The 24,582-nt window shown below is 44.4% G+C and overlaps 6 protein-coding genes across 10 annotated transcripts; 2 read left to right on the top strand and 4 right to left on the bottom strand.

Annotated features, from left to right (window-relative positions):
- Positions 1-49: 49 nt before the first annotated feature.
- On the bottom strand, positions 50-1,585 carry RB195_018664 (uncharacterized protein; the record flags this gene model as incomplete). Of its 2 annotated transcripts, none has more annotated exons than XM_064186207.1 (1): positions 50-1,585. In XM_064186207.1, one exon carries the CDS (start codon positions 1,583-1,585, stop codon positions 50-52), a length of 1,536 nt encoding a protein of 511 aa, XP_064042088.1. The 2 variants fall into 2 exon arrangements, with proteins under 2 accessions (XP_064042088.1, XP_064042089.1); XM_064186208.1 differs by having other exon boundaries at positions 50-1,513.
- A 1,663-nt stretch (positions 1,586-3,248) lies between these two features.
- RB195_018665 (uncharacterized protein) lies at positions 3,249-5,664 on the top strand (the record flags this gene model as incomplete). Of its 2 annotated transcripts, XM_064186209.1 has the most annotated exons (5): positions 3,249-3,317; positions 4,741-4,833; positions 4,889-5,011; positions 5,067-5,167; positions 5,595-5,664. In XM_064186209.1, the coding sequence occupies 5 exons, from the start codon at positions 3,249-3,251 to the stop codon at positions 5,662-5,664; spliced, it is 456 nt and encodes a 151-aa protein (XP_064042090.1). The 2 variants fall into 2 exon arrangements, with proteins under 2 accessions (XP_064042090.1, XP_064042091.1); XM_064186210.1 differs by lacking the exons at positions 3,249-3,317; positions 5,595-5,664 and having other exon boundaries at positions 4,792-4,833; positions 5,067-5,171.
- Positions 5,665-8,671: 3,007 nt separating this feature from the next.
- RB195_018666 (uncharacterized protein) lies at positions 8,672-9,358 on the bottom strand (the record flags this gene model as incomplete). Its single annotated transcript, XM_064186211.1, has 1 exon — positions 8,672-9,358. The coding sequence occupies one exon, from the start codon at positions 9,356-9,358 to the stop codon at positions 8,672-8,674; it is 687 nt and encodes a 228-aa protein (XP_064042092.1).
- Positions 9,359-9,478: 120 nt separating this feature from the next.
- Positions 9,479-11,773, bottom strand: RB195_018667 (uncharacterized protein; the record flags this gene model as incomplete). Of its 2 annotated transcripts, XM_064186213.1 has the most annotated exons (3): positions 9,479-9,704; positions 9,798-11,521; positions 11,678-11,773. In XM_064186213.1, 3 exons carry the CDS (start codon positions 11,771-11,773, stop codon positions 9,479-9,481), a joined length of 2,046 nt encoding a protein of 681 aa, XP_064042093.1. The 2 variants fall into 2 exon arrangements, with proteins under 2 accessions (XP_064042093.1, XP_064042094.1); XM_064186212.1 differs by lacking the exon at positions 9,479-9,704 and having other exon boundaries at positions 9,794-11,521.
- Positions 11,774-12,833: 1,060 nt separating this feature from the next.
- Positions 12,834-24,235, top strand: RB195_018668 (uncharacterized protein; the record flags this gene model as incomplete). Of its 2 annotated transcripts, none has more annotated exons than XM_064186214.1 (7): positions 12,834-12,841; positions 12,901-12,991; positions 13,074-13,181; positions 13,249-13,333; positions 19,446-19,582; positions 23,329-23,483; positions 23,545-23,551. In XM_064186214.1, 7 exons carry the CDS (start codon positions 12,834-12,836, stop codon positions 23,549-23,551), a joined length of 591 nt encoding a protein of 196 aa, XP_064042095.1. The 2 variants fall into 2 exon arrangements, with proteins under 2 accessions (XP_064042095.1, XP_064042096.1); XM_064186215.1 differs by lacking the exons at positions 12,834-12,841; positions 23,545-23,551 and adding an exon at positions 24,209-24,235 and having other exon boundaries at positions 12,920-12,991; positions 23,329-23,410; positions 23,458-23,483.
- RB195_018669 (uncharacterized protein) lies at positions 24,151-24,465 on the bottom strand (the record flags this gene model as incomplete). The annotated part of the gene is made up of 1 exon (XM_064186216.1): positions 24,151-24,465. The coding sequence occupies one exon, from the start codon at positions 24,463-24,465 to the stop codon at positions 24,151-24,153; it is 315 nt and encodes a 104-aa protein (XP_064042097.1).
- Positions 24,466-24,582: the final 117 nt, after the last annotated feature.

Genomic DNA, 24,582 nt, shown 5'->3' on the forward strand with positions numbered 1-24,582 from the left:
TTCCAGATATCAACAGGTATGTCGTCAGGACCGGTTGCCTTGTTCGACTTCATTTTTGCGAGGGCAGCACTAACTTCGACGGCAGTAATTGGTAGAACAGGACTATCGACGCTGGGAACATTGGGACGGGAAGACGACAGAATTCTTCGTTACACAAGTGATTGTAGTACTCTCGCCACCTCTCCAGGATCTGACCAAAGTGACGCAGAACGATGCGATCAGCTCCCTTAACGATCTTGGTGCGTTTCATATCCAACGTTGAGCGGTGACGCGCTTTGACTAAACGATACACTGCCCGCACGCCTTCCTTCGTATCAAACATGCCGTACAAAGCCTTGGAGCGGTCCGACTTCGCCTTGGAGACTGCCTTCTTAGCCTCCCTCTTCGCCGCTAGGTAAGCACCCCGATCTTCAGGCTGACGCGTCCTCCGCCAGAGCTTATACTTGGACTTCTTCTCACGAATTGCCGCCTGAACTTCCTCGTTCCAAAACCACGTAGCCTTTTGTACCTTTGGCTTACCTAGAGTCGTCTTTCCCACAGTGTTTTCCGCGGTCAAGCGTATAACGCTGGAAGTAGACAACCACATTTCTTCCACACTACGAGTAGGGTGGGGAAGTGTAGATGGAGCCACGGACGCGAAAAATACCTCCTTTCGATCCTTCAGATTCCACCATTTGATGCGCTGTGTTTCAGTCCTTGGATGTCTCTTCCTTGGACGGGAGATTTTCAAGTCCATAACGAGCAGATGGTGTTGGGCAGCGACATGATCTGTAGGGATGACTTTTGAATCCTGCAGAAGTCGGCGATCTCGTTGGCGTAACATCCAGAAATCTATTTGTGTTTCACGACCGCCGCTGGTGTACGTGATCAAATGCGATTTTCTTTTCCGATACTGCGTGTTAGCAATGATCAAGTCACTTGGAACAGCATACTCTAGGATTCGCAACCCGTCGTCGTTACGAGCTCCATAGCCGTATCCACTATGACAACTCTCGAATCCGTCTTTCCGGGAACCGACATGTCCGTTGAAGTCTCCTCCGATTAAAAGTACTTCTTCGCTTTCCAGGGATTGGACGTACTGCTCCAGATCCTCCCAAAAGCACGCCTTCTCTTCTTCACTACAGCCCATCTGTGGCGCATAAGCACAGACGACTCGCAATTCCACTTCTCCTGTATCTACTTTTACAGCCATCAAGCGATCCGATAGTCGATCCACCGCTGTGACGCTATTTCTAAACGACTCGTTCAGTATGATACCAACGCCGTTGCGATTTGATGTGCCGTGATAGATCAGCTTGTAGCCATCGCCTAATTCCCTTGCCTTGGAGCCTTTCCAGCGAGTCTCCTGTATACAACATATGTCAACACGGCGTTTTCTGAGACTGTCTGCGAGTTCACGACTTCTTCCAGTAAGCGTCCCAACGTTAAGTGTTGCCAAGCGCACTGGATGTTGCTGGCGATGGCGGACTAACTTCTTTGGCCGGCTTCGTCCTCTAGCCGGTAGCCCTCGCATATTTGCCACATTGCCCGGGTGAGGACAGTGCGCGTCGCTTCTGGGGTACGCCCTAGCTTCTGAAGAACACATAGTAGACATTAGCAGTATGACGCGACGGGGGTGTTGTCCTAGGCTTGTCGCACTAGCAAGTTAGCAGCCCGGCACCGGAATCGTCGTACTACCTCCTCACTTAGCTAGCCTGTAGCCTTGGCCCAAGGACCGGGCTACTAGCCGGACACCTTTGTGGCATGGTTGAACCTGCCGAGACGAAGTCTCGCCACCATAGCTGCCCGACGGCCAGGGCCACCGCTGCGCCGCTTTGAGGCGTGAGATAGGATTTGCAGCAGTCGACTATCAACAACCTACACCATAATATTTCTCAGATTGACGTGGACGAAGAGTGTTGATATCATGTAAGGTTCAAGGTTTTGGAGTCTAAGTGGACTTCATGTGAAACTAACGAATGGTATTGGTAGTTTTGAAACAGGTGAATAAATATGGACCGGAAGTAATTATTAATTAGTAATTATGGCAGCTCTCACTATGCATTCTTCTTTTCAAATCTCCATATAATTTTGTAGTTCTTGGCGTCTCTACAGCCGGGAAAGTAATTTAAGATGATTGTCTATGTCTGGAGCGTGGCTTTGGTACATTTGGTGGTTCCTCGCGCATACCAACTAGATATGTGATGTCTTAGAGGCATTCGCAGAAAAGTCCGGAAGTTTCTTTACTGTTCTCCACCGGATTTGAAGCCGCTTCCTTGTTTGAAGGATTTTTGTGGCACTTTTGCGCACAAACACAGACATAACACGCAGACTAGGGCCGTTAGTTATATGTCTTGATTACATGATGTAGCAGAGTATTACATGTAAGTAAGGATATGATGTCGATGATGCAAATCATTATGTCTGAGCTCGCGCATTCTTCTGGCGTGGCATGCACAATAGTCCTCAGTAACCTGACCATAGCATATGGTATCTGAGACCATAGCAGCCGTCCGCGTCCAATTCAGCGCCGCGCGTATTTTTTTAATGCAGGATATGCTTTCCCATAGGTTTTTTTTAATGTGTATAAGTTTTCAGCGGCTTCTCCATGAATGTCATTAAGGCAAACTCTAAAAAGCAGCTGTTTAAGCAGTTTTCTTTCCGGCCAATCAAGACTCTCTGTTACGGTAAGCGGCACTGCCCAAGTCTCCGATCCGTACATCATAATGGGTCGAATTGCAGTCAGGTCAAAATTCGCAGCTTTACTTCGTTAGTGAGGAGTGGGTGGTTCAGTGGTACAGACACTTCGTTAAAGGATTAAATGCAGAATAGCCGAATAAATTGCTTTAGCACATCTCTACTGAATATCTTTTTCTTAGCTGCCGTTGTTCTTTAGCATACAACCCAGGTAACAGAACTCGTCGACGAGTTAGTTCGGCACTCTGTCCACCCTGACTCGGATGCGCGTAAAGAGGGTCCCATCGAATTTTCAAGCATGTCCCGATCATGCCTCGGTAGACAATTTGCGAGGATCACTATCCTAAAGAAATTTACCTTCGTGGTTTCCTAAATAGCTGATTCTGGTTACCTACCACTGATCATACGCTGCTTCACCGGTTAGGACACAGTTCACGAGCTGCTAACTTGTTTTTGAGAATCAGACATATTTACTGGAAATTTATGATGTGAGGTGACCTCAAATTTGTAGCCGTACAAGAAGCAGGAGAAATCCTCACATGAGATAAGAGACATAGCTTCAAATTACTTACATGAGAATTTTCGTCAGAAACCGGACAAAAGCTTTCAAAAGTAACGGGGATGAGGATTATCGTTATCCTGTAAGTCCTAAGCTTTTTTTGTAGCCTAATTTATTTCCCGAAAGAGGGATCTTTTGTATCTTTGACTTCTCAGAAGAAAAAGAGTTCATTTGATAAGAGCAGAATATGATCGTAAAAGTCCTACACTCTTACTAACCTGTTTTTAAAAATAAGCGATTCAGTGGACGGTCACTTTGCTCTGTTCAGAAAAGTCTTAAACCCTTAGTCTCCAAGCACCAATTATAAAATCGCAGTCTCATAAAATTGCTCATATATGTGGTTGAGCTGCTTTGTGCTGAAGCAAAAATTTGTTTGAGGTGAATAAATTGATTCTGACTTTTGAATTCGACCCTTTTCTCTTTTTAACTGGCTATTCTTTTATGGTTTAGGGTTTAGGGCTAGGTTTTACTCTTGGGCAGGAGAGTAGTGAGTTGGTTTAGCAGTTGCGACAGACTTTGTGGTGGGTGCTTTGAAACTAAAGGTTTTTTTTTTCCTTCTTTTGAACAGACCAAGGCGATGGGTCAGTGAAAGGTTTATTTCATGGTTAATGCAAGCAATAAAGTAGTACAGGTAATAGTGTGAGTAGGTTCTTGCCTGCTACGGTTATTAGACGGTAATGAGATACGCAACCACAGTTGTCGACGTTTACGAGACCTTTTACGATCACTGGAGTAGATGGTCTCAAGCATACTGTGCCCCATGTAACAAAGAAAATGATGCTACTGCATGCGACGACAATTACAATCGAATAGGGTCCCCGATAAGACTTGAAGGCATCACTCCACAAATCTGAGGTGGTACGAATTTCAGGTGGAGTATTCGTATACAGGATAGTAGATTATGGAGAAGGGATGATTCCGTCCATTTATTCTTAAGTGCCGTAAAAAACGGCCCGAAAGATACGGCTTCGGGCGTTCAGGCGCGCTATTTTCTACAAGTTCGATTGGAGCGCGCCAGCCTTGTGCACGCGCGCATCTTCCGGGCCGTTTTTTTACGGCAATTAGGAAGAAATGGACGGAATCACACCCCTCTTCATAATCTACTATCCCGCATAAAAATACTCCACCTGCAATCTGTACCACCTCAGATTCGTGGGGTGATGCCTTTAAACAGCAAATGGACCGTAGAGGTGTTTCAACTTGGAAACTGTGCAGATAAGACCACTTCTTATTCGTGGCAGCTGTAGCGCTGCGGTAAAAGGCTTGTGGTTCGAAACTGCGATGGACCAACCAATTTTTTTTTAGAATATAGTTCTTCATTTCCGCTTATTTCTGTGAATTTCATTTGAGAGACCTGAGATCTAGCATTTGGTGTCACTTGATACGGTACGCAAAAACGCTCAACGCTCTGGATTTTTTTTTTTGGAAACAAAAAAAGAAGACTATTCTTATGTTCTCGTGTGCTTTTATAGTTTGATTTTGTCAGATTTTGGTACTCGATTAAGGTTAACATCGATCAACATGATTTGACCAAAGATTCTTTTATTTACGAGTCTATGGACGAAAGCAGTATAGCACGGAGAGATATTTCGTTGATGGTTTGTTCATGATTTTGAATTTATGAGAGTTAGTATTTTCCACATCTATTTGCAGCAGCAGGGCAGCAGGTTTCGACCGTCTCCTTCATCGGTAGAAAACCCTATACTGCAGAGATCTGTTTGTGATGAAAAGAGTAATGCCAGCTACAGAATGATGTTTGACTCACATTCTCTCCAGGTTTTTAGACTTTGCTTTTTTCATCAAGGGGAACATTCTGAATAACTTCTTGTAGGTCAATTATGTGAATGCTGCTGATCAACAACCAGAGAGTAACCTAGTTCGTGAAGAACTTGTGGAGGAGCTGAAAAACAGGATTCTTGATGTGCAGCAACGGTAGGTTTGATCTTAGCCTGTCCTAATAACGGTTCTGAAAAATGTGAAGACAGAAACACACTTAACGTAATTCGTTATCTGTTTAGTTGTTTTGTCACACACGCTTATAGCTGCAATAATTCCACCCATCATCTGTACCTTCGTTGTTCGTCGATTCGGCACCAGTAATGCATCTGTTTGTCCCTATCACGTGCAAGAGTTGCTTAAAGGCTTTTTCCTCATAAGGGACGCAATGACCGTTTAAACGACTTCAAGAAAGACAGTAGACAATCTTCATGATGCAGATTTTGTATTCGGAGGAACTAAGTCGCTCGTGGCTTTGATCCAATGGGTACGTTAAAACGCATCACAAGACACCTTATTTCGAAACGCTCCAAATGACCTCCCTAAGGAAACAGCAGCGTTTTTGATTTTCGACTTAATTTAGGAGAGTTTTGAATACTCTTTTTCACTTGCTTGAAGCGGGATACTCGGGATACATTATCCCTGTTCTATGAGCCGACGATGACGCTGATGACGAGCGTTTTTTTTTTGGCTTGCAAAAAGCCAATGTTTCATAAGCGTACTTCAAACGCAGCGGTGTTGAATAGGTGAGCGCGGAGCTGGATGTTCTTCACTACGTCCTCGATGACCTTGTATGCTCCCCAAGCTGCTCGTTTTCTTCAGCGTAGCTCAGAGGTCAGGTGGTTCATTGCGCTTTCCTAGATATACATAGCTGGAGTCTCACTTATGCAATCTCACCTTTCGCATATTGTTCTTGAGAGTGGTTTGAGTGACTTTCGGGTGAAATTTTGTCACGCTATCGGATCTTTCCTTTCACGTCTACTGTGGTGTTATCGTGGAATGGGGGAATTGTGATCTAAAGTTGTTGTACAGTAGAACTCTTGAAGTGCTTTATGTATCGAGGAGGGACGCGTCGGTTGTCCAAAGATTCCACAACCGTCTTAGTTGAATCAAAGGTTTTCTTCAAGTAGCTGAAAGTGAGACGCTGTGGCATCTTGTGCTCTCGCCTCTTGAAACTCTAGTTCGCACAGTTGCCCTTCACCGAATGTTCTTTCTACCCCGTTTAAGAAAACTCTTGAAGAGAGCTTGTAAATAAGAGATAGTAAGCAGATTGGGCGATAGTTGCCGATGTTCTGCGGATCACTTCTTAAAAGACAGTCTTTCTGGTTTCCATCAGTTAGGAACCTTCCATTCCCTCGGGTAACGTTTGAGGAACTTTCCCAAAACGTTAGTGATAATAAGCTGTAAACATCTCAGATGTTCGTATTTTTATGATATTGCTGTGTACACATATCACTATGTTACCTCCTCCCACCGGGTGACGCGGCGTACTTCACGCCTACGTTGCTCTCGACGTTGCCCACCAACGTCGTTCCCTGACGCAACGTGACCTGCGGTGATTCAATAGAAAACGCGACATTGCAGGAAACAGATGTGTGCTGATTCTTAAAGGTCCAAAGATTGGAGACTTTAAATTCTGCCACTTTTCTGTCCGTCTGCATTTTTCTAGCTAAGCTGTTGTCCACGTTCGACTGTCTTTGAATCTTGGCATGTTGAATACGTACATAGCTAATGAGGTGAGCACTAGCCTGTGTGTTGCTGTTTGAGTTTGCCTACCGTTTGGATGCTTTCTGTAGGTGATAAGGCGAAAAAGTAAATCAATAATGGATTTCGAATGTTCTCTTGTCTTGAAACCTCAGCATACTCTGTCTATGTTTTGTGATAGTGTGCCTGCGAGGTTTTTGGGTGGAACTCTTTATCTGCCTGACGTTTCGGCTTTTTCGCCGTTTTCGGAGGCCTAAATAGAGGATGACTGGAGCAATGCTACATTTATCCCGTCAAGTACCACACTACCCTGGGTCAGTGTTTCGATAATCGTTCAGGGTAGTGATAACTGAAACCTATCTACATTGAAAATAGTCTTACGTGTTGTTCCACCGGATGTGGCGCGGCTGGTAGCGGGCACTTGGCGTGCAATATGGTGTTCTTGCAACTTTCTTTGCGATACCACTTTACTCTAATAATGCCGTTTGAAGTACTTATTTGTGTGTTGAGGTAAGGGAGCCATTCTTTTCTTTTGAAGTTTCTCGTGTGAGTCTTATATGTTGAACAGTTGCAAGAACATCATATTGCACGCCAAATCTGCACATCCGACTGCAGTAAAACGCGCAGTGATTCGTAATATGTTCAAAACCGCTAGTGAAGTATGCAGTGGCAACCAAGAACGACACGAATCACGAGGGCTAGCTTTGGAAATTGCATGTGCTAATGGCCATACAGTACGTCCGCATTACCGAAGAACCCGCACTGTAAATAGCAATGTTCCGCGCGAAAACAAAATTTCTCTTTGTCTTCCTTTTATCTCTGACAGTGTCAGTGCCGTTATTCAGCGCAGCATTATCCAAGCACAATTACAAGATGGCGTGATCTTGGTAAATATCTCAAATACAAAAATCAAAAGCCAGTTTGTTAGAAACAGACTATATGATAGATACTGCATCTGTGAAAGATGTAATATACGGAATTTACGGAAAAAAAAACAGGCGACTGCACACAAATGGGGGAATATATGAGATTGAGTGCTTGATGTGCAATACAACATACATTGGAGAGACCAGTAGGAATGTTGGAGTGAGAATTAATGAACACATGGCAGGAAAACGACGAAAAAGTTTGATAACACCACTAGGAAGGCACAGAAATGAGGCCCACAACGGAAACGATTATGATGTGAAATGCGTTATACTGGCTCACGAAACACAAATATCGGCAAGGAAGACGTTGGAGGCGTTTTGGATTCTTAAAAGAAACCCTTCAATGAATCAATGAGTAATAGAAATGGATGCTTGCCGATAACGAATGAGTTCCTGCACTTGTACCGCTCTCTGACCTATAACCGCCTGATATTCTGTGTGTAGATCAAATTATCTATATCGTCGCTGATGATCTACACGCAGCAATACTCATTCGCCTCATTGAGTGAGAAGTGGTTGCTACCAGCCGCGCCACATCCGATGGAACAACACGTAAGACTAGTTTTCAATGTAGATAGGTTTCTTTTTTCACTACCCTGAACGATTATCGAAACACTGACCCAGGGTAGTGTGGCACTTGACGGGATAAACGTAGCATTGCTCCAGTCATCCTCTATTTAGGCCTCCGAAAACGGCGAAAAAGCAGAAACGTCAGGCAAATAAAGAGTTCCACCTAAAAACCTCGCAGGCCCACTATCACAGAACTAATGCCTTTGATTTTTCCAGGCTCTGACGAAGGCGAAAACGCCGAAACGTTAGCTTTTAATAAATATCAGTACCAATCTCGGCCACAGCTTAAGTCGTCTTTCATTCCGGATACTTTTTAGAAATGGATTAATTTTTGTCTTTTCGCTCAATGTAACATCACAGATGCAAAATATGTATAGAAGCTGTGATCAGCGTCCTGTGGACTCACCAGGAAAGAAAAAAGAATATGTATAGAAGCTGTGATCAGCGTCCTGTGGACTCACCAGGAGAATAAACCTTGAGCCGTATCCAGCTGAGCTCTCAGCTGGTCCATCCGTGTAGCGAACACGTCACCCCATTTTGTTGGCGGTCTCCCTCGGGGGCGTTTAGCGTCCCTTAGGATCCACTTTAGCGTTCTTTTAGTCCATCTATCGTCGATTCTTCTCATGATGTGACCGGCCCATCTATGTTTTGCTTTCGATACATATTCCGCTGGGTCGTGAAGACGGGACATTCCTCTTAAGTCGGAGCTACGAAGACCGGCTAGGTGTTGTGGGCGCCGGTAAAACTTCAGGAGACATCTCTCAAGGGCTCTGTGGGTAGTAAGTAGCTTCCTAGACGTGGCCGCGGTGTCTGCCCACGTCTCCGCTGCGTAACAGAGCGCTGGAAGGACTGTCGAGTCGAACAGATGGGCACGAAGATCTTGGTCCGTCAGTTGGTCCGTAGCTTCCCTGACGGCTGCGAATGCTGCCCATGCTGCTCTCATTCTTCTATTTAGTTCTTCCTTCAAGTCGTTTTCCATGTTCATTGAACGTCCAAGGTATACGTATGACGAAGTTTCCACGATTTGGGAGCCTTCAAGTTGTACTCCTCCGTCCTCGCAGTAGGCGTTCTTCGTGAACTGTGTTTTCTTTCTGTTTATTCGTAGTCCTATTCTCTTCCCTGCTTCGTTCAATTCGTTGAGCATCGTTTCTGCTTCATTGGTACTGCTCGAAAAGAGAACGATGTCGTCCGCGAAACGAAGGTTTGAAAGAAATCTTCCATCAACACGTATGCCCCTTTCTTCCCAGGATAGTGATTTCATTATTCATTGCAATGACGCTACGACGCGTACCCGCCTTGATCGACCAGCGCTGATTGCATTCGTTTCTACGCTGTCAAAGGTTTTCTCATAGTCGATGAAGGTTAGAACAAGGGGCAGGCGGTATTCCCGGCAAACCTCTATGACCCTCGACAAGGTCTGGATGTGGTCCAAGCAACTGAACCTCTGACGGAATCCAGCTTGTTCTTGAGGCTGGGCTTCATCCACCATCCTAGATATGCACGCGAGGATGATCTTGGTGAATGCTTTGTATAACACGCTCAGCAAGCATTCGGACGGTAGTTCCGAAGGTCCTCTCGGTCACCTTTCTTGTGGATAAGAACGGTTACGCGAGGTACTCCACTGGTCTGGGATCCTTTCTTTCTGAAGGTAGGATGTCATGTGCGCTGCTAAGATTGCATGAAGTTGATGGCCACCAGCCCGGAGAGAGTCTGTTGATATAAAATCAGGACCGGGGGCTGTGCCAGGTTTCATGCTCTTGATAGCGACTCGTACTTCCGAAGGGAGAATCCGTGGTGGAGCTTCGCCAGTGGGGATGATCGTGCTTGACATAGGAGTTGATGAACGGAAAAGGTTCGAGTAGAACCTCTCCGTTATGATTTCCATCTCACGACGAGAAGACGTGCGAGTCCCGTCTTCGCTCAGCAAGGTTGCTAGTGGAATATTATATTCGCGGAGATCCCTGCGGCACTTCTTCAGACTTGTTCTTCTTTGTGCTGCTTCCAGAATCTTCTTCTGCCTGTACTTCATAAGATCCTCTTGCAACGCTTTTCTGCAGCTAGTGTTTGCTACTAACCACTCAATGTGCGACGCATTCGGATCAAGCTTCAAAGCCTTTCTTCTTTCCAACAATTCCTTGGTGGCCTTCGAAATTCGATCCAAGTTTGTCGTGCGCGGCTTCGAGGCACGTTCAGCACAGGCTCGTAATCCTCTGAGCAGCATCTCGTAGTCCACGTTTGGGTCCTCCTCGATGTGCCAGTCACCTTGGGACAAGGAGTCCTCGAGTACGCAATCGTCGAAGACGACTTCTTTTCTCCTTCGCTGCCGATAGCAGATGTTCCTTTCCATCGTGTGGCTAAGACGTATTTTCGCACGAAGGAGACGGTGATCAGAACCACTACAAAAGGATGGTACTACTGAGATGTCAAGTAGACACCACCTCCGGTTGGTGAGTATGTGGTCGATCTCCGCACGAGTCGCGTTATTGAGCGATTCCCATGTCCACCGACGATGATCTTTCTTCATGAAAAGAGAATTCCCATGAAAGAGGTGAGCGGCGGACAACAGCCCAGCGAGACGATTGCCATTTTCATTCCGGTCTCCTAGTCCAAATCTTCCAGTCCTGTATTCCTCTGTGGCCTTTCCTAGTTTTGCGTTGAAGTCTGCAACAACGAATTTGTAGGACTTCTCGTTGCGGACTACTTCCTCCAGCTCCTCGTAACACGCGTCCAATTCGGATTCATCAGCTGCTGATGTTGGTGAGTAGCAGTTGATGATACTGATGGATTTTTGGCGCAGAGGGCGGAGGCGAAGAATGGCCAGACGAGGTGACAGCATCTCGTGAGAATCGACGAGATGGACGACAGATGGGTGCACAACAAAACCAACACCGCCTACATTTCGCGGCGGAACCTTCTCTCCACGAATGACGAGTTTACCGTCATTCATACGTCGCTCCTTCTGCACTTGGTCTCCCGCAGAGTGAAATTTGATACGCTCTGCAGCTCCGAGAAGGGCATGCAGGTCAGCGTCTGTGGAAACTGTTCTCGCGTTGTAAGTACACAGTCTGAGACAGTCTTCACGACGAGTCGTGCGAGTATCGCCTTTTTCCACAATCGAAGACGTCCTGAACAACATGAGATTTGATCGCCTGTCACCGGTCGTTGTACCGTCCGACGTCTGAGACGGCAGGGCCCAGTGTGCAGGGTACTGAGGCAGTGAATATGCTGGAGTGGCAAGAAGATTTTTCCCCAAACTAAGCAGCCATGCCACGGCGAGCTTACCTTTCACCACAGGTCGTCGCCCACCCTATATGGATCAGGGAACCACCTTGCGACATTTTGCCAGGAAGGTGGTGAATCTTAGCAGTGGTTTACTCTTAGCTAGGCTTCCGATTCCGAGAAGTCGGAATGTCGGATGTGTCGAACTCCTTCTCAGCTTGGGAGTAGCTGCCGGAGGACGAACCTCTGCTGTGCATCGCAGTTCGACGCCCAGTGTCACATCCACGCCACTATGAGGCGGTAAACCGTTGTGGAGGGTGTCACGTATTGCTAATGGCATATCACAAAAAACACCCAACACTTCTGTAATAACCTCTTGAAATTGAATCAACCTCATCGTACCCCGAGATAGTTTTTTTGTCGTGATAGGGCAGTAGTTCACGAATATGAACGTGGTTACGCTCAATTTCCACTAGTATTATAGGAAAAGCCGTCCAAAACAACTTCCATTGCGTTCGCATCCGCAACGATGCAACATATTATGAGTAGCAGAAGATGGCAGTCGTTCTGCTACTAACATTATGCTGCAGTTACCCATAATATATTGTAAACGATGGTTGGGACTTCTGTGCTTATTTGATTTACATCAGTTGAACTGAGGCGATTGCAGATTGCTCGCGTCCTATCGCATAACAGATTGCATCAAAGAGTGGACTGCTATAACCAATGCTGTTTCTCACGCTTTCTTGTGAATTACTAGACGGAGTTGAGTGTGATCATGCTCATATTCGTGAACTATCTCTATATCTATCTATTTGTGGAGAGTTTCCAACACCTTCCAATCCCTGGTATCCCTTTAGGACGTTCTTCTGTGGTCTATTTTGTTGTTGAAGTCAGTAATGGTGACTTTGTACAAGGTATGATCTTCTGTAGAACTTCTTTTGATCCATATAACTCCATCGTAACTTGATGATAGAGTGTAGGTGCGGAGATAATCAGTGCTTCTGGTAAAATGACGGATGCTCATTGGTAACCTCTTATTGACGAGGGTATCTACTCCACTAATTCTCTTAGTCGGTACTGTTCTAAGTAACAGTTCCCTGATGTTAAGGCGTACACTGGGGATATCGCTCATTCCGATCACGTCGTCATTGATCTTCCAAGCTTGAATAATCAGATATTCAATGGTCGCTTGATGCACGCTTTTGTGCGTTGTACGTGCAGATGTAGTTTTCCGCCCTTGGCACCCTAGGTAGTTCCTGCCTTTGACTTGAGCGAAATTTTCGGACATTAATTCAGTCCTGACACAGCAGCAACAATGTGTTTGTCTTTTTAATCCACTCATGGGCTGTTGATTGCAAGACTATGTCGCACGATCAATAGGATGTCTAGTTAATCAGATGCATAGGTTTGGTATGTACTGCTCGGATATAACTTTTATTTTGCTTTTTAAACTCCTTATATCAGATCAAAATGCGATTTCGATATGCTGCTTCCGCAACTTCAATTGTTTGACGCTGTTAAAGCGATGGCAGTTAGGAATATGTCTACTAGAGCTGTAAGGGATCTTTTGAAAGAAAATTTGTGCTTGCCTACTTTTCCAAATTGTTTTCTTTCAAAAAAAAAAAAACATTTTATAGTTGAACACGAAGGAAGTGGATCTGTTCCAATGTGGTCGTTTGCAAGCTGAGACCGAATGGGCAGGTATACGATCAGAGGTTGCTAAGCAGGCCTTTTTAAATGTTCACGTGAGTCAAACATGGGTCCAGCTTAGCGTGTGTGATTTTGCAAAACAAATTCGTGTCTGCTTTGCAGAAAGGTATTGCTAGCGACAGCCCATATTTGAAGCAGCTTCACAACGATGCCAAGGTTTACATGATCTCGGATGAGCTTCATGCAGGTAGTCATTGAAAATAGCTGAGATTGTGTATATAATCACCGTCACCATTTAACTCGCTTCAATGTTCGATCATGTAGTTGTGCTGCTAACATGAAATGAGGTTAATATCATCATCGCAGTGATGAAGATAAAACTCTACGTCAGACCACGTGAACGTGTGTTGCTTGTATTCCATCTAAGCAGCCGTTTGTATGGGTGTTTCCACTTTGGGAAGAAAGCATGTTAGCAGCATCAGGGAAATATGCTTGGAAATAGATACACGAATGAGTAATAGAAACCCATTCTGCCATTGGGGCTCCCGCGCACCAATCCGAAGCATTGGGAGCCGTCTCCCTCTTTTTTTGGAATTTCGTGACTGAGACACAAATAGACGCACACAGGTGACAGAATAACCCCATTATTATATAGCATGATAGTTTGCAAAGTTGGAAGGTACATTCACAAAATTTATTTACCCTCACTAACATATGACAGAAATTAACTTGGCCTATCAAAGCCAACATACATGACTACGTACCTCTCGACAACGGTGGAAAGGTAGAGTGCTCGTCTATTAGGTGCAAGGCGATAATTCGCTACCCTACCGGTGCAAAGTTTTGCATCATTATGGAGTGTTTTCGTGACACACACGCACGCGCGCGCGGGCTAAGCGCATTATATAGCATAATATGTAATATTATGTACATACACATTGAATTAAAAGCGGTAAAATATTATAAACTGCTTGGTAGAGAACTTTCCTTTCCTTCAAGAAGGAAGTATTTTAATTCTACAAATTTTGTTGATTCTTGTTTTTCAGATCAGTGAACTGGAGTGTAAGGTGGAGACAGCGGCACATTTTCTGTGTTTTATTTTCTTGTATTTAATTAATTAATTGGTTAAATTAATATATAATATAATAGCGTGCTTAGTCCGTGTGTGTATGCGTCTGTGTTTGTGTGTCACGAAAATGCTCCATAATGATGCAAAACTCCGCACTGGTGGGGTGCCAAACCATCGCCATGCATCTGATATGGGAGCACTCTACCTTTCCACCATTGTCCAGAGGTCTATTTTTATCTATGTTGGGTTTGATAGGCCAAGTTAGTTTCCGTCATGCGTTAGTAAGGGTAAATAAACTTTTATGTGAATGTACACTTCCAAATTTGTAAGCTATCATGCTATATAATAACTGACTTATTCTGTCACGTGTGTGCGCCTTTGTGTGTCTCAGTCCCGAAATTCCAAAAAGAGTGAGAGGAATTTGATGGCGTCGGTTTGGTGCGCTGGGGTCACAACGCGGCAAAATTGGGTGGGGTGGGTCCTACGACGTCGAATTCGTGCCCCTGACCCAGAAAAACATGGAGTGGGGTGAGACGGCTCCCAATGCCTCGGATTGGTGCGCGGGAGCCCCAACGGCAGAATGGGTTTCTATTACTCATTCGCGTATCTATTTCCAAGCATATTTCCCTGATGCCGCTAACATCCTTTCTTCCCAAAGTGGAAACACCCATACAAACGGCTGCTTAGATGGAATACAAGCAACACACGTTCACGTGGTCTGACGTAGAGTTTTATCTTCATCACTAGGATGATGATATTCACTTCATTTCATGTTAGCACATCATTCTGTGCTAATTTTTGAGAGTGGAGGAAACTCATACTTCGACTAATGTTTCCAAATTGCGAAGGTTTCAGAGAAACATAGATGTAAAATCAAGTTTGATTGTTTTCCAAATATAGTACTGGCGCGTTTAGGAAGAAAATCATGAAATCTCTCATCTATTATTAAATTTTTGAAGAAAAAAATGAAGAAAGAGTTGATAGAAAACAATTGTTATTTTACAAAAAAGTCACTACTATTATTTCTTATTGATCAGTGAAGGCGAGCGAAGTGAACACTAGAAAAGTCTAAAGTCCGGCTTTAGCCGGACGTTCAAACTGGTTTTAATTAATTGTTCACTTTAATCACCGTGACACGCGGTGTTCTTTGAGGTGGTCGAGCGGGCGCCAGTAACCATTCCATTTTTCCGGATCGCGTGCCAGAGTCACCTAGTGGTTCCTTTCGCGTGGGACACGAAGGGCATCATACTTTTCTTTGAAGGACTTCGTGAAGAAAGCTGACCATCGGGTCGGCGGTCTTCCTGTAGTGCGCTTAATATCGCGGGGAACCCAGTCGCTCACGGCTCTGGTCCAACGGTTGTCGCTAAAGCGCATCATGTGTCCAGCTCACCTTATTTTGCTTACCTTGGCAAATGCAACGGCGTCTCCAATCTTCGATCACTGACATAGGACAGAACTTCGAATCCACTCGATCACTTGCGTGAATCGGGATAGTCCTAGCATCACTCTCTCAATTACGCGTTAAATGACGCTCACCGCGGTTTCTTCCTGCTTGCGAAATGCCAAGGTTTCCGAGGCATAGGTCAAAGCAGGAAGTACGGTGGAGTTTAAGAAGCGCACAGTAAGCAGATTGGGCGATCGTTGCCGATATCATGTGGATCTCCCTTTTTATACAGCAACACGGTCTTGCTGGTCTTGCACTATTTAGGAACCTTGCATTCCGACAGGTAACGTGTAAAGAGCCTCGCCAGGGTGTTGATGAGTACTGGCGGAAGGTTCGTCAGTTGTTCTGGTCTTATTCTGTCCGGACCGGGTTCCGTACGATTTCTTACCAACATGATAGCATGTCGTACTTCGGACGGGAGAACCTCTGGGATGACTTGTCGGTCTTCCCTCAGATGGTGAGAAGGTAAGTGGACGTGGCTGTCAAAGGGATCTGAGTAAAAGTCGTGGATGACCTTTTTCGTCCTCTTTCTCGATGCTGTAGTTGCTCCATCTGGGAGAGCAGTCATCCTCGTCTTCCGATTGGAGAATCCTCGACAGAAGTAGCGATTGCTCTTTCCCACCGCTGCAGCTTTAGCCAACACTTTTGCTCTTCTCTCTTTGAGGTCCTCTTTTATCACCTCTCTGTAAAGCCTTGCGAGCCTCTTGAGTTCTTGCTTGCCTGCGACTCGTGCAACTCCATCTGACGTACTAGCTCTAGAGTTTTCGGAGACAGGCGTATTTTGGTGGTTTTAAAACTCTCAGCCTTCTTCGTGAGGGTGTTCAACTAGCCGATCGATATTCCTGGTCGATGCTGTCCATTGCGGAATTTTTCCATGAGCCGGGTTTCTCTTCTCCCCGGGTAAACGAAAATCTTCCTCGGAGGACTTTGGTACAACAGCGGCATCCGTCAGGCAAAACGTTTTGGTGACGATGATGTGGTCAATTTCAGCACGGTACCCTCCACCGGGTGGCTCCCACGTCCGGCATAGAAAGGAGGGCTTCTGGAATTGCGAACTCCCATGGATGGTCTAAGTCGTCATGATAAGCTCGGAAAGCCTCTCCCTTGTTCTTTCCATTGTTGGAGGTGGTCCCGATGTGAAGCTTCACAGTCCTTCTTCTGGGGCCAATATGGGCGTTAAAATCAGCAACAGTGATCTTGTAGAAGGTATGGCCTTCTCTGTGGAACTTCACTAGGTCCATGTAGAAAGCTTCGACTTCTTCTTCGTAGCTTGATGTTGGAGCGTAAGCGACAAACATTGTCAAAGCTGGCTTTGTTCCACATCTCATCCGTAGACGTCCGGTTCGGATTGTAAGTTGTTCGAAAGAGTCGATGATCTCTGCCATACTCGTGTTTATGAGAACACCAACTCCACCAACTCCTCTACTGTCGCATGTTCCTAAGAAGACTTCTCCTGCATCATTAACTGCGGTCAGTGGATGGTGTCGTCTCGGTCAGTCCGATGACGTGGTACCTGAATTTCCTGGCTTGCATCATCAGATCTTCAATGGCCGCATCCGATGCAAGCGTACGGGCGTTATAAGTACAGATTGTCGTCCTAATCTTTTTCCGTTTCGGTACCCTAGATGGCTCCTGCAATCCCGTCCTTCCTAGCGCCACGGCACAAAGCTTTCCTACGGGGATCAGGAGACTTTTTTCTATTACTGCGTCTTGCATATAAATTTAAACCTATGGGCAGGTTGCAGGCCTTTAGTTCCATGAGTTTTGGGAGAACGTTGCGCTCTCTCGGAGTGGACTGGAGCTTATTTGTTGGAGGCGACTCCAAAACGCCTCCCTTGCACCTCCGCTGGAATCCAGGCTTTTGGCCGGAGCGACGTGTGGGTTGCAAGGGCTTTTATGAGTTAGTCCTGGCACAGCAGTAACAGGGAGTCCGTACCCTGAATTCACCTCCGTCTCAAGGCATGTACAAGGTCGTTTTTGGCCTGCGGTTAGCCCCCTATCCGCAGCCTTGGGACGCGCTACGTAGCCTCGCGACTAACCAACTCCGATTCCTCTAGCTGAAGCAGAGATTGGTGCCATGAATGAAGGAACAGCAGTGTTTGGAAATACTGCCCGCCGTTTATCTTTGCACTTGAAAAACAGGATTTCTGATGTCAAGGATCGCCCCCCCTCCCGATAATCATAGGAACAAATGAAAAAAGAACAAATTAAAAAAAAACAAAAACAAACAAAGGAACAATGTTCTGGAAGAACTTATTTACAAACTTGGCCATCCATCACTCGTTAGGTTATCTGATGCCTCATATTCTTTTTCACCATATTTGTTTCTGTTTTTCTTTCATGTTTGTTTTTGTTATTGTTTGAAGTTGTTCTTGGCTCATTCGATGCCCTCCACGACGTAGGATTGGTGCGCCGGCGCCAGAAAGCAGTAAAGTGGGATGATGCGGATGCTTCGGCGGGGAATTGTGAATGGAGCATCCGAACCGCTTCCGTTTCTCATAAACGTCTTCTTTGCCAGATTCAGGTGGAGATAGATCCTTTCACACGTTCTATCGAATTCGGCTTATACTCGTAAAGCTTGGCTGATACTGATTAACAGAATGATGTTCATCAGCAAAGTGTAGGTGTAGCTGCGAATGATCAACATTCACTCCTATTTCATCCAATGACACTCACCACATTTCAATCCTGCTTACGAAACATCCAGATTTTTGATGCGTAGATCAAGACAGAACGAACGGTGGTGTTGAATAATGAGCACGAGGCAGTATGTTCTTGGTCTTCTTCACTACATATGTATGTACGTACACATGTGTGCTCCCCAAGCCGCATGTGAAGTTCCTCAGGCGTTCTTTTTGGAGTCTGTTGTGCAACCAAAGTCACTAGCAGTGATCTTAAAGATGTAGTCTTCTCAGTGAAAGAGAGTTTCCGCTTTTTTTTCGTAGCTTGGTGTCGGAGCATTGGGTACGAAGATATTCAAAGCTGGCGTTGAACCATATATTCTCATTTAAAAGCGCTGCAGGGTTCCGAAAAGGCTGAGTCGGAACGCAAATGTAGTGAATAATTTTGTGCCTAGCATTTGATACGATTCTTACTCGATACACTTTTTTCTCCATGTCTATGAAAGAGGTAGGTGTCACAATATATAGAATGACAAGGGGAAAACATCGTTTTTATGAACGACGAAAAATATAATTGTGGTGGGGCGGACAGATTGATTTATTATTGGAATCATGGCGGTAAAAAATCAAAGTGTTTCTCAATAAGTTGTTTAGAAAAGGATGGATAGATTTGTGTTGATCTTAAGAACTTCTTGTTACATGGAACAATAATACTTGCGTCTGTCGACAGAGAAACAAGCTGCAATGTATGAATCAAAAATGTTGTTTGATGACCATTCTGAATCATTCCTTTAGAGGCAGCAAAACATTAGCTTAACGTTTATAGAAGACATCTGTGGATTTCGACTGTTCTTTTATGCCATCCTTACAGTTGTTCAGTTCATTTCCTCGACTTGAATATTTCAATGGGCGATTTTAGCAAACTCTAGCGTTCCGTTTCTTCCAAAAGAACGAAGATTGGAAAAGAATTAGAAGCAAAGAATAGTTTTATTGTAGGAGTGCAAGATGTTTACAGTGGGGCCATCTATTTGGCACGCAATGTGCATTGTTTTTTCTTTTGGCAAATTGTCATCTGTTCATTATTGATAGGAAGAATGGAATCTCTAACTAAACGTCACTAATGATATAAAAATAGGACTTTGTTGATGTTGCAGAAAAGAAGAGCAATGAATTCTGGAATAAGTGCTATGAATCGAAGCCATAAGGATACAGTTTCATTGTCTAGATGTCCATAATCTGGAAGAGGGAATGGTCAGCGAAGCGCCTTTCGTCGTGGAAGCAGCTGAAATTCTTCGTTCGTACGATGAAACTACTAAATGCGAAGAGGATCTCGACGGTGAAATTTTGGATAAGGAAATAGAGGTGGCTTTTACACGTTCTTTTCATTGCATCCATATTATGAACCGCATATACTAGTCTTATTGCTATTCACAAGCGATAGCCTTGTTCACTAAACACAATTAGAAGTGTACATCTTGAATCGTATAAGTTACTGGATTATGGTTATGCCAGAAGTTACGCAAATATTGCAGAAAGGTGGTGTCATCCAGGATACTTGAAACCTGTAGCCAGGTAGATCAGATGCTTAGAGCACTGATGTCGGCACGCCAATTAAGTGAACTAAGTCATACGTCAATGGCTTAGCTTACTTTACTTAGAGAGAGCGCCTGTAAAAATTTTTGATGTTGGATTCTCTGCACTCATAGGGCTGGAGTTCTTGTAAGGCTGGAATGTAAATACCACTAGACTACACAGTGCTCTGGGATTACAGACCACAAGTCTCACCTTAAACACAGCACGTCATACCTCACGACAGAATTGGGTGCTTACTGCAGCCTGAAAATAAAAGTAAATGTTCCGCGGTTGTATTCCCACGAAAAAGGTAAAGGATGAAGTTCCTGGCGTTATTCAATCCGCTTGGGATGCGCCCCCACGTTCACTTCAATTCAGAATCGTTTGAGGTTTAAGAACGTGTATCTGGCCTATACAATGACTTGCGGTGGCTAGCCGATGTGTCAAGTCAGTGCTTTAATCCTCCCAGACAAGTCTGGTACCAATTTATCGACCCTGGAGGGATGAAAGGCTTGGTGAGCACTAGAGCGGATTTGAACCTCCGATCGGTCGTGCAGGGAGCGGAACTTCTGACCGCTACACCACACCCGACCCACGAATGAGGAACACGACGGAAAAGATTAACGGTATAGACCGTTGCTCAGTAACCACACAGTCGAATAATATATTTTTTATCCGAAATGACCGGTGACAAATAATGACGCGTAAGGATCAAGAACTCGTTGAGTATCTTACGACAACTTCCTGAGATTAACGAGGCGATGGTAATGCACTGAGAATAGATGAAGATCAACGATAACACGAGTATAAATACGAGGGCCTGCGTCGATTGGTGACGCAAGGTAAATGCGGCCTCCCTGTGACATCACTAGCAGGTCTTAATTTGGTAGCTTCTAGCTACTTCGAAATGTTGCGCGTGACCTCCGCCGTAACACCAGCTACTCGATGACTAATTGATTCCCGCTATTCAGGACCTCCCATACTTATCCTAGGCTGTCCGAATTATTTTGGATCGCTCACTAGAGCTCAGAGGAACCACCTCTCTTCGCTCGGTTATCCGACCAAAAAAAGCCTTTAGTATGCGCTGACGCGCCGTTATATATGCCTTGGCCTGGGCGACCCCGCCTCTTCGCGCACGAACCCTGAGTTACCACTCGACCTCACTATCGATCGATTATGATGTACTAACAAATAACTATGGCAGTGAGGGATAACATAACAACAAATAACTAGGTACCAAATATACACAATGTACATGCATGTAATAATAATGTACATAATACTCCAACACTCCATTCTATTACTTGTAGGGCTGCAAAAAATAGCTCTTTCGGGTAACCGGCGTTCCTGCTTTATATTTGATTTTCTGGCTTGCAGGAATTGTTTCGCATTCTTTCTGTGATACCTGCACAAATACATCCCAATCTCTGTTTACTATTCCAAGGGATCTAGAGAGCGGAGAATTGTCCACGAGCACTGCCTAAAATCAAGTCGTTAATATCATGAGTTCTAGCTGCCGTTTTCCTTCAGGATACAGCCCTGATCCACATGTTCTGGACTTTGCGGGCTGCATAGTGAGCTATAGGCAACATTACATAATTGACGGAGTGCGGAAACTTGTTGGAAAACATAGAGTTCGGTGTTGATTACGAAGGTGAACAGTCCTGGAACAGGTAGACAAAGTCTTGTCGGATTCTTTGCGAATGCCTTCGTTATGTGTTGAGTGGATATGTCGACGAAGACGCCAATTTGCCTCAACAGGAAGACGCTCCAGTTGTTCTTGGAGACGCAGACAACCGTCTTAGATATTCTTCTGACCACATTTACACAGAAAACTGCGGAGTTACAAAGAAATATAAAAAGAATTTTAAAAAAAGAAAAGAAAGTGGTCGAAATTAATCAACTAAAAAACTATGTACTTAGTAATACATGATGTTTTGTGTGGTGGTACTAAGAGAGAGGAGCGCATTTTGTACAGTTTTTACTTTCTGGGAGTATAGAAATCTTATTAAATTAGCCTCCGTGAGATCGGAGATACAGAAGGTCTCTTAAGCACCTGTATACCATCCATACGACCAGCTTTTTGTCACTTTCGTTCCTATTTCTTCAGCTGTTTCACTAGTACGAACACTATTCGAAGGTTTCATATGGAAAGAAAGTAGGCCCTAAAAAGCTTGGAATTAATAGGAGTTCGATAATCCTCATCCCGTTATATTTGAAAGCTGAACTGTTCCGTTTTTAACAAAGATTTTCTTACACGTAATTTCAGGCTGTTAATTGCATCTTTCCCTCATGTTTCACGTGGGGGTTTCTTTTGCTTTTGTTTGCTTGGTTAGAAATTTGAAATCACCTTATATCACAATATCTTTCAAAATCCTCATCAGAAAATTCCAGCATATATGCCTGATTCCCCAAAACAATTAATTAGCTCGTGAGTTATATCCTGGCCGGTGATGCGCGTATGATCAACGATAGGTATGCGGAGTCAGCTATTTAGGTATCAAGGACTGTTTCCCTCCACAGGATACGCACCATCGCCAATTGCTGTGCCGAGGGATGATCGGGAAAATTGCTTGAAAATTCGATGGGACCCTCTTTACACGCAATCCGAAAGAATCACATGATGGGGTTTCACTATGGTGTATTCTATGGGCATTGTCGTTGAACAACATCTCCATCAGACTACATATGCCAATGCGTCTACGACCCCGTTTTATGTCGTGACGCCCAAAAAATTTGTGGAGAAATGAGAAGCTAAAGAACTGATATCACAAAAGGACCGAACCGAATGGAATCGGACCATCAGAATTCAGTTGCGACCTTCATTAACCAGAATGTGTCGCCATGCTCACTCCCAGCTCCATTCTCTCTTGTCGATATGTCGTTTGGGGAGCTGGCTCCCGTGCTCTGCAAGTACACTCTACCTAAGGTTCATCATAGTTGTGGTCTTATACTTGGATCAGATACTGACCTAACAGTGTTTTCTTGTGAGGTTGAATCCTTTCCGCATCTTTTTTGTTGCTAATTTGCCCAAGCTGTGTGGATCGAATGCCTTTCTCCTGAAAGAAAAATAGTTCGAGTACAATATATAGTCGGGTCAAAAGGACATGAAGTGCGGACAGTTGCGTAAGTGGCTGCTCTCGAAGCGACGTGGTGGAGCGTGGCAGTTGGGATAGTGTAGTGTATCGCTACCGCCACCCATCTCTACAGTTCGCCATGGTCCCACCTCGATTCCAGCCGCTGTCTCCACAGCACCGCTTCGAGCGCAACTGCTTACGCAACTGTCCATGCTTCATGTCTTCATGACTCGACTGTACATGATGTCATAACGTCAAGATTCTTGTGAAACGAAATATTCGTACTTCTTAGCACTGGAGAAATTTTAAGTTTTCAAAGTGCTAATGCTAACGTGCAAGTATAAACGATATATCAGTTGGTACTTTTTTAAAATTGGAAGTAAATTCCGTCCTTTAAATGATCTATTATGTTGTGACTGGTGAAAATCAATGTATAACTTTCCTAATTCGCTAGTTTAGGTGCTACGTTTACAACTACAGTCGGCAAAGTTGCGAAATAATGAAATTCGCAACGTGAATGTCAGATTGAACAACATTGCGAGTACGCTAGACAAGAATGAGACCAGTGTTCGAGTCTTTAAACATCAGATCCTCTACTCGCCACTCTCACTGTGGTAAGGCTAGAATCTCAGCTCTTTTTGTATTGCAATTGTTAAAGAATAGAATTAGTTTTAGTACCTAAAAAGTTATTGGAACAGTTGTGATTAGTTGTCGTACACAACTAATCACAACTGTTCCAATAACTTCTTAGCTTTTTTAGCTTTCATACTCGGGTCAAAACGACGTAAAGATAGGTGCAATTGCGGAAGCTGCTGCGTTGGAAGCGACGTTGAAAAGCGCAGCCGTTGGGATTGGAGAGAAACCCTCGCTGGCACCACTACTACGCTGCAGCCTGAGTGAAGTTGTCCTATCTAGACCTCAACAGCTAGCTCCACTGCTAAGCTTCGAGCGCAACCGCTTACGCAATAGCGCATAGCTTCACGTCGGTAGTCTTGACCCGAGTTTGTCATTGCGGGTGTGATATAAAGTTTTTGCACGATCATTTTGTTGATTTCACGTTTGTTTTATATCTTAGTAATACAAGAATTTAATTATGGAAACAATTCAAAAGGATCAGTTAGTCAGAACGTTATCAACTTTCTCCACTGTTGTTAAGCTTTAGGAAATGCTTTGGGATATGTGCTGTGTTGCGACATTACCAGGCGGACTATTACAAAATCGCACCAATCTCAGTTTTCCCTTTATAATTACCCATGGTTCCTAACCAGCTTTAGACTTGAGCTAACTTAACTTAAAGTGCAAAATTTTTTCTTCATCGCCTATGATTTTCTGTTTCCAGAAGATCTTCTCACGACAATGCCATTGACCATAGATGTCTTCTGAAGTCGTCGTGCGAACTAAATCTTTAGGTTCTATAATGCAAGTTACAGTGACCTTATTACGTAATATTTTGTAGTGCCAATAGCGTAAAATGAGGTGGCGTTTTCTGTGCACACAACAGCGCTGTACATCTGCTCCTAATTGATGCTGAGTGCTCGTCATTGTTTCGTATTTGCCACATTCTAGTACTGTGATTAACGCATAGCGACCGCTCATGCACTCGTCTGAAGCAAACCTCGGCACAAACGGCATGTCATATCTGTTGTGATTCTCTAAGAATTCTCCAAAAAGTTCTTTCCTTGAATCCTTTTTTCAGTTTCCTTGGACGAGTGT

This window comes from Necator americanus, chromosome II (genome assembly GCF_031761385.1).
Source record: "Necator americanus strain Aroian chromosome II, whole genome shotgun sequence".
Lineage (NCBI taxonomy): Eukaryota > Metazoa > Nematoda > Chromadorea > Rhabditida > Ancylostomatidae > Necator > Necator americanus.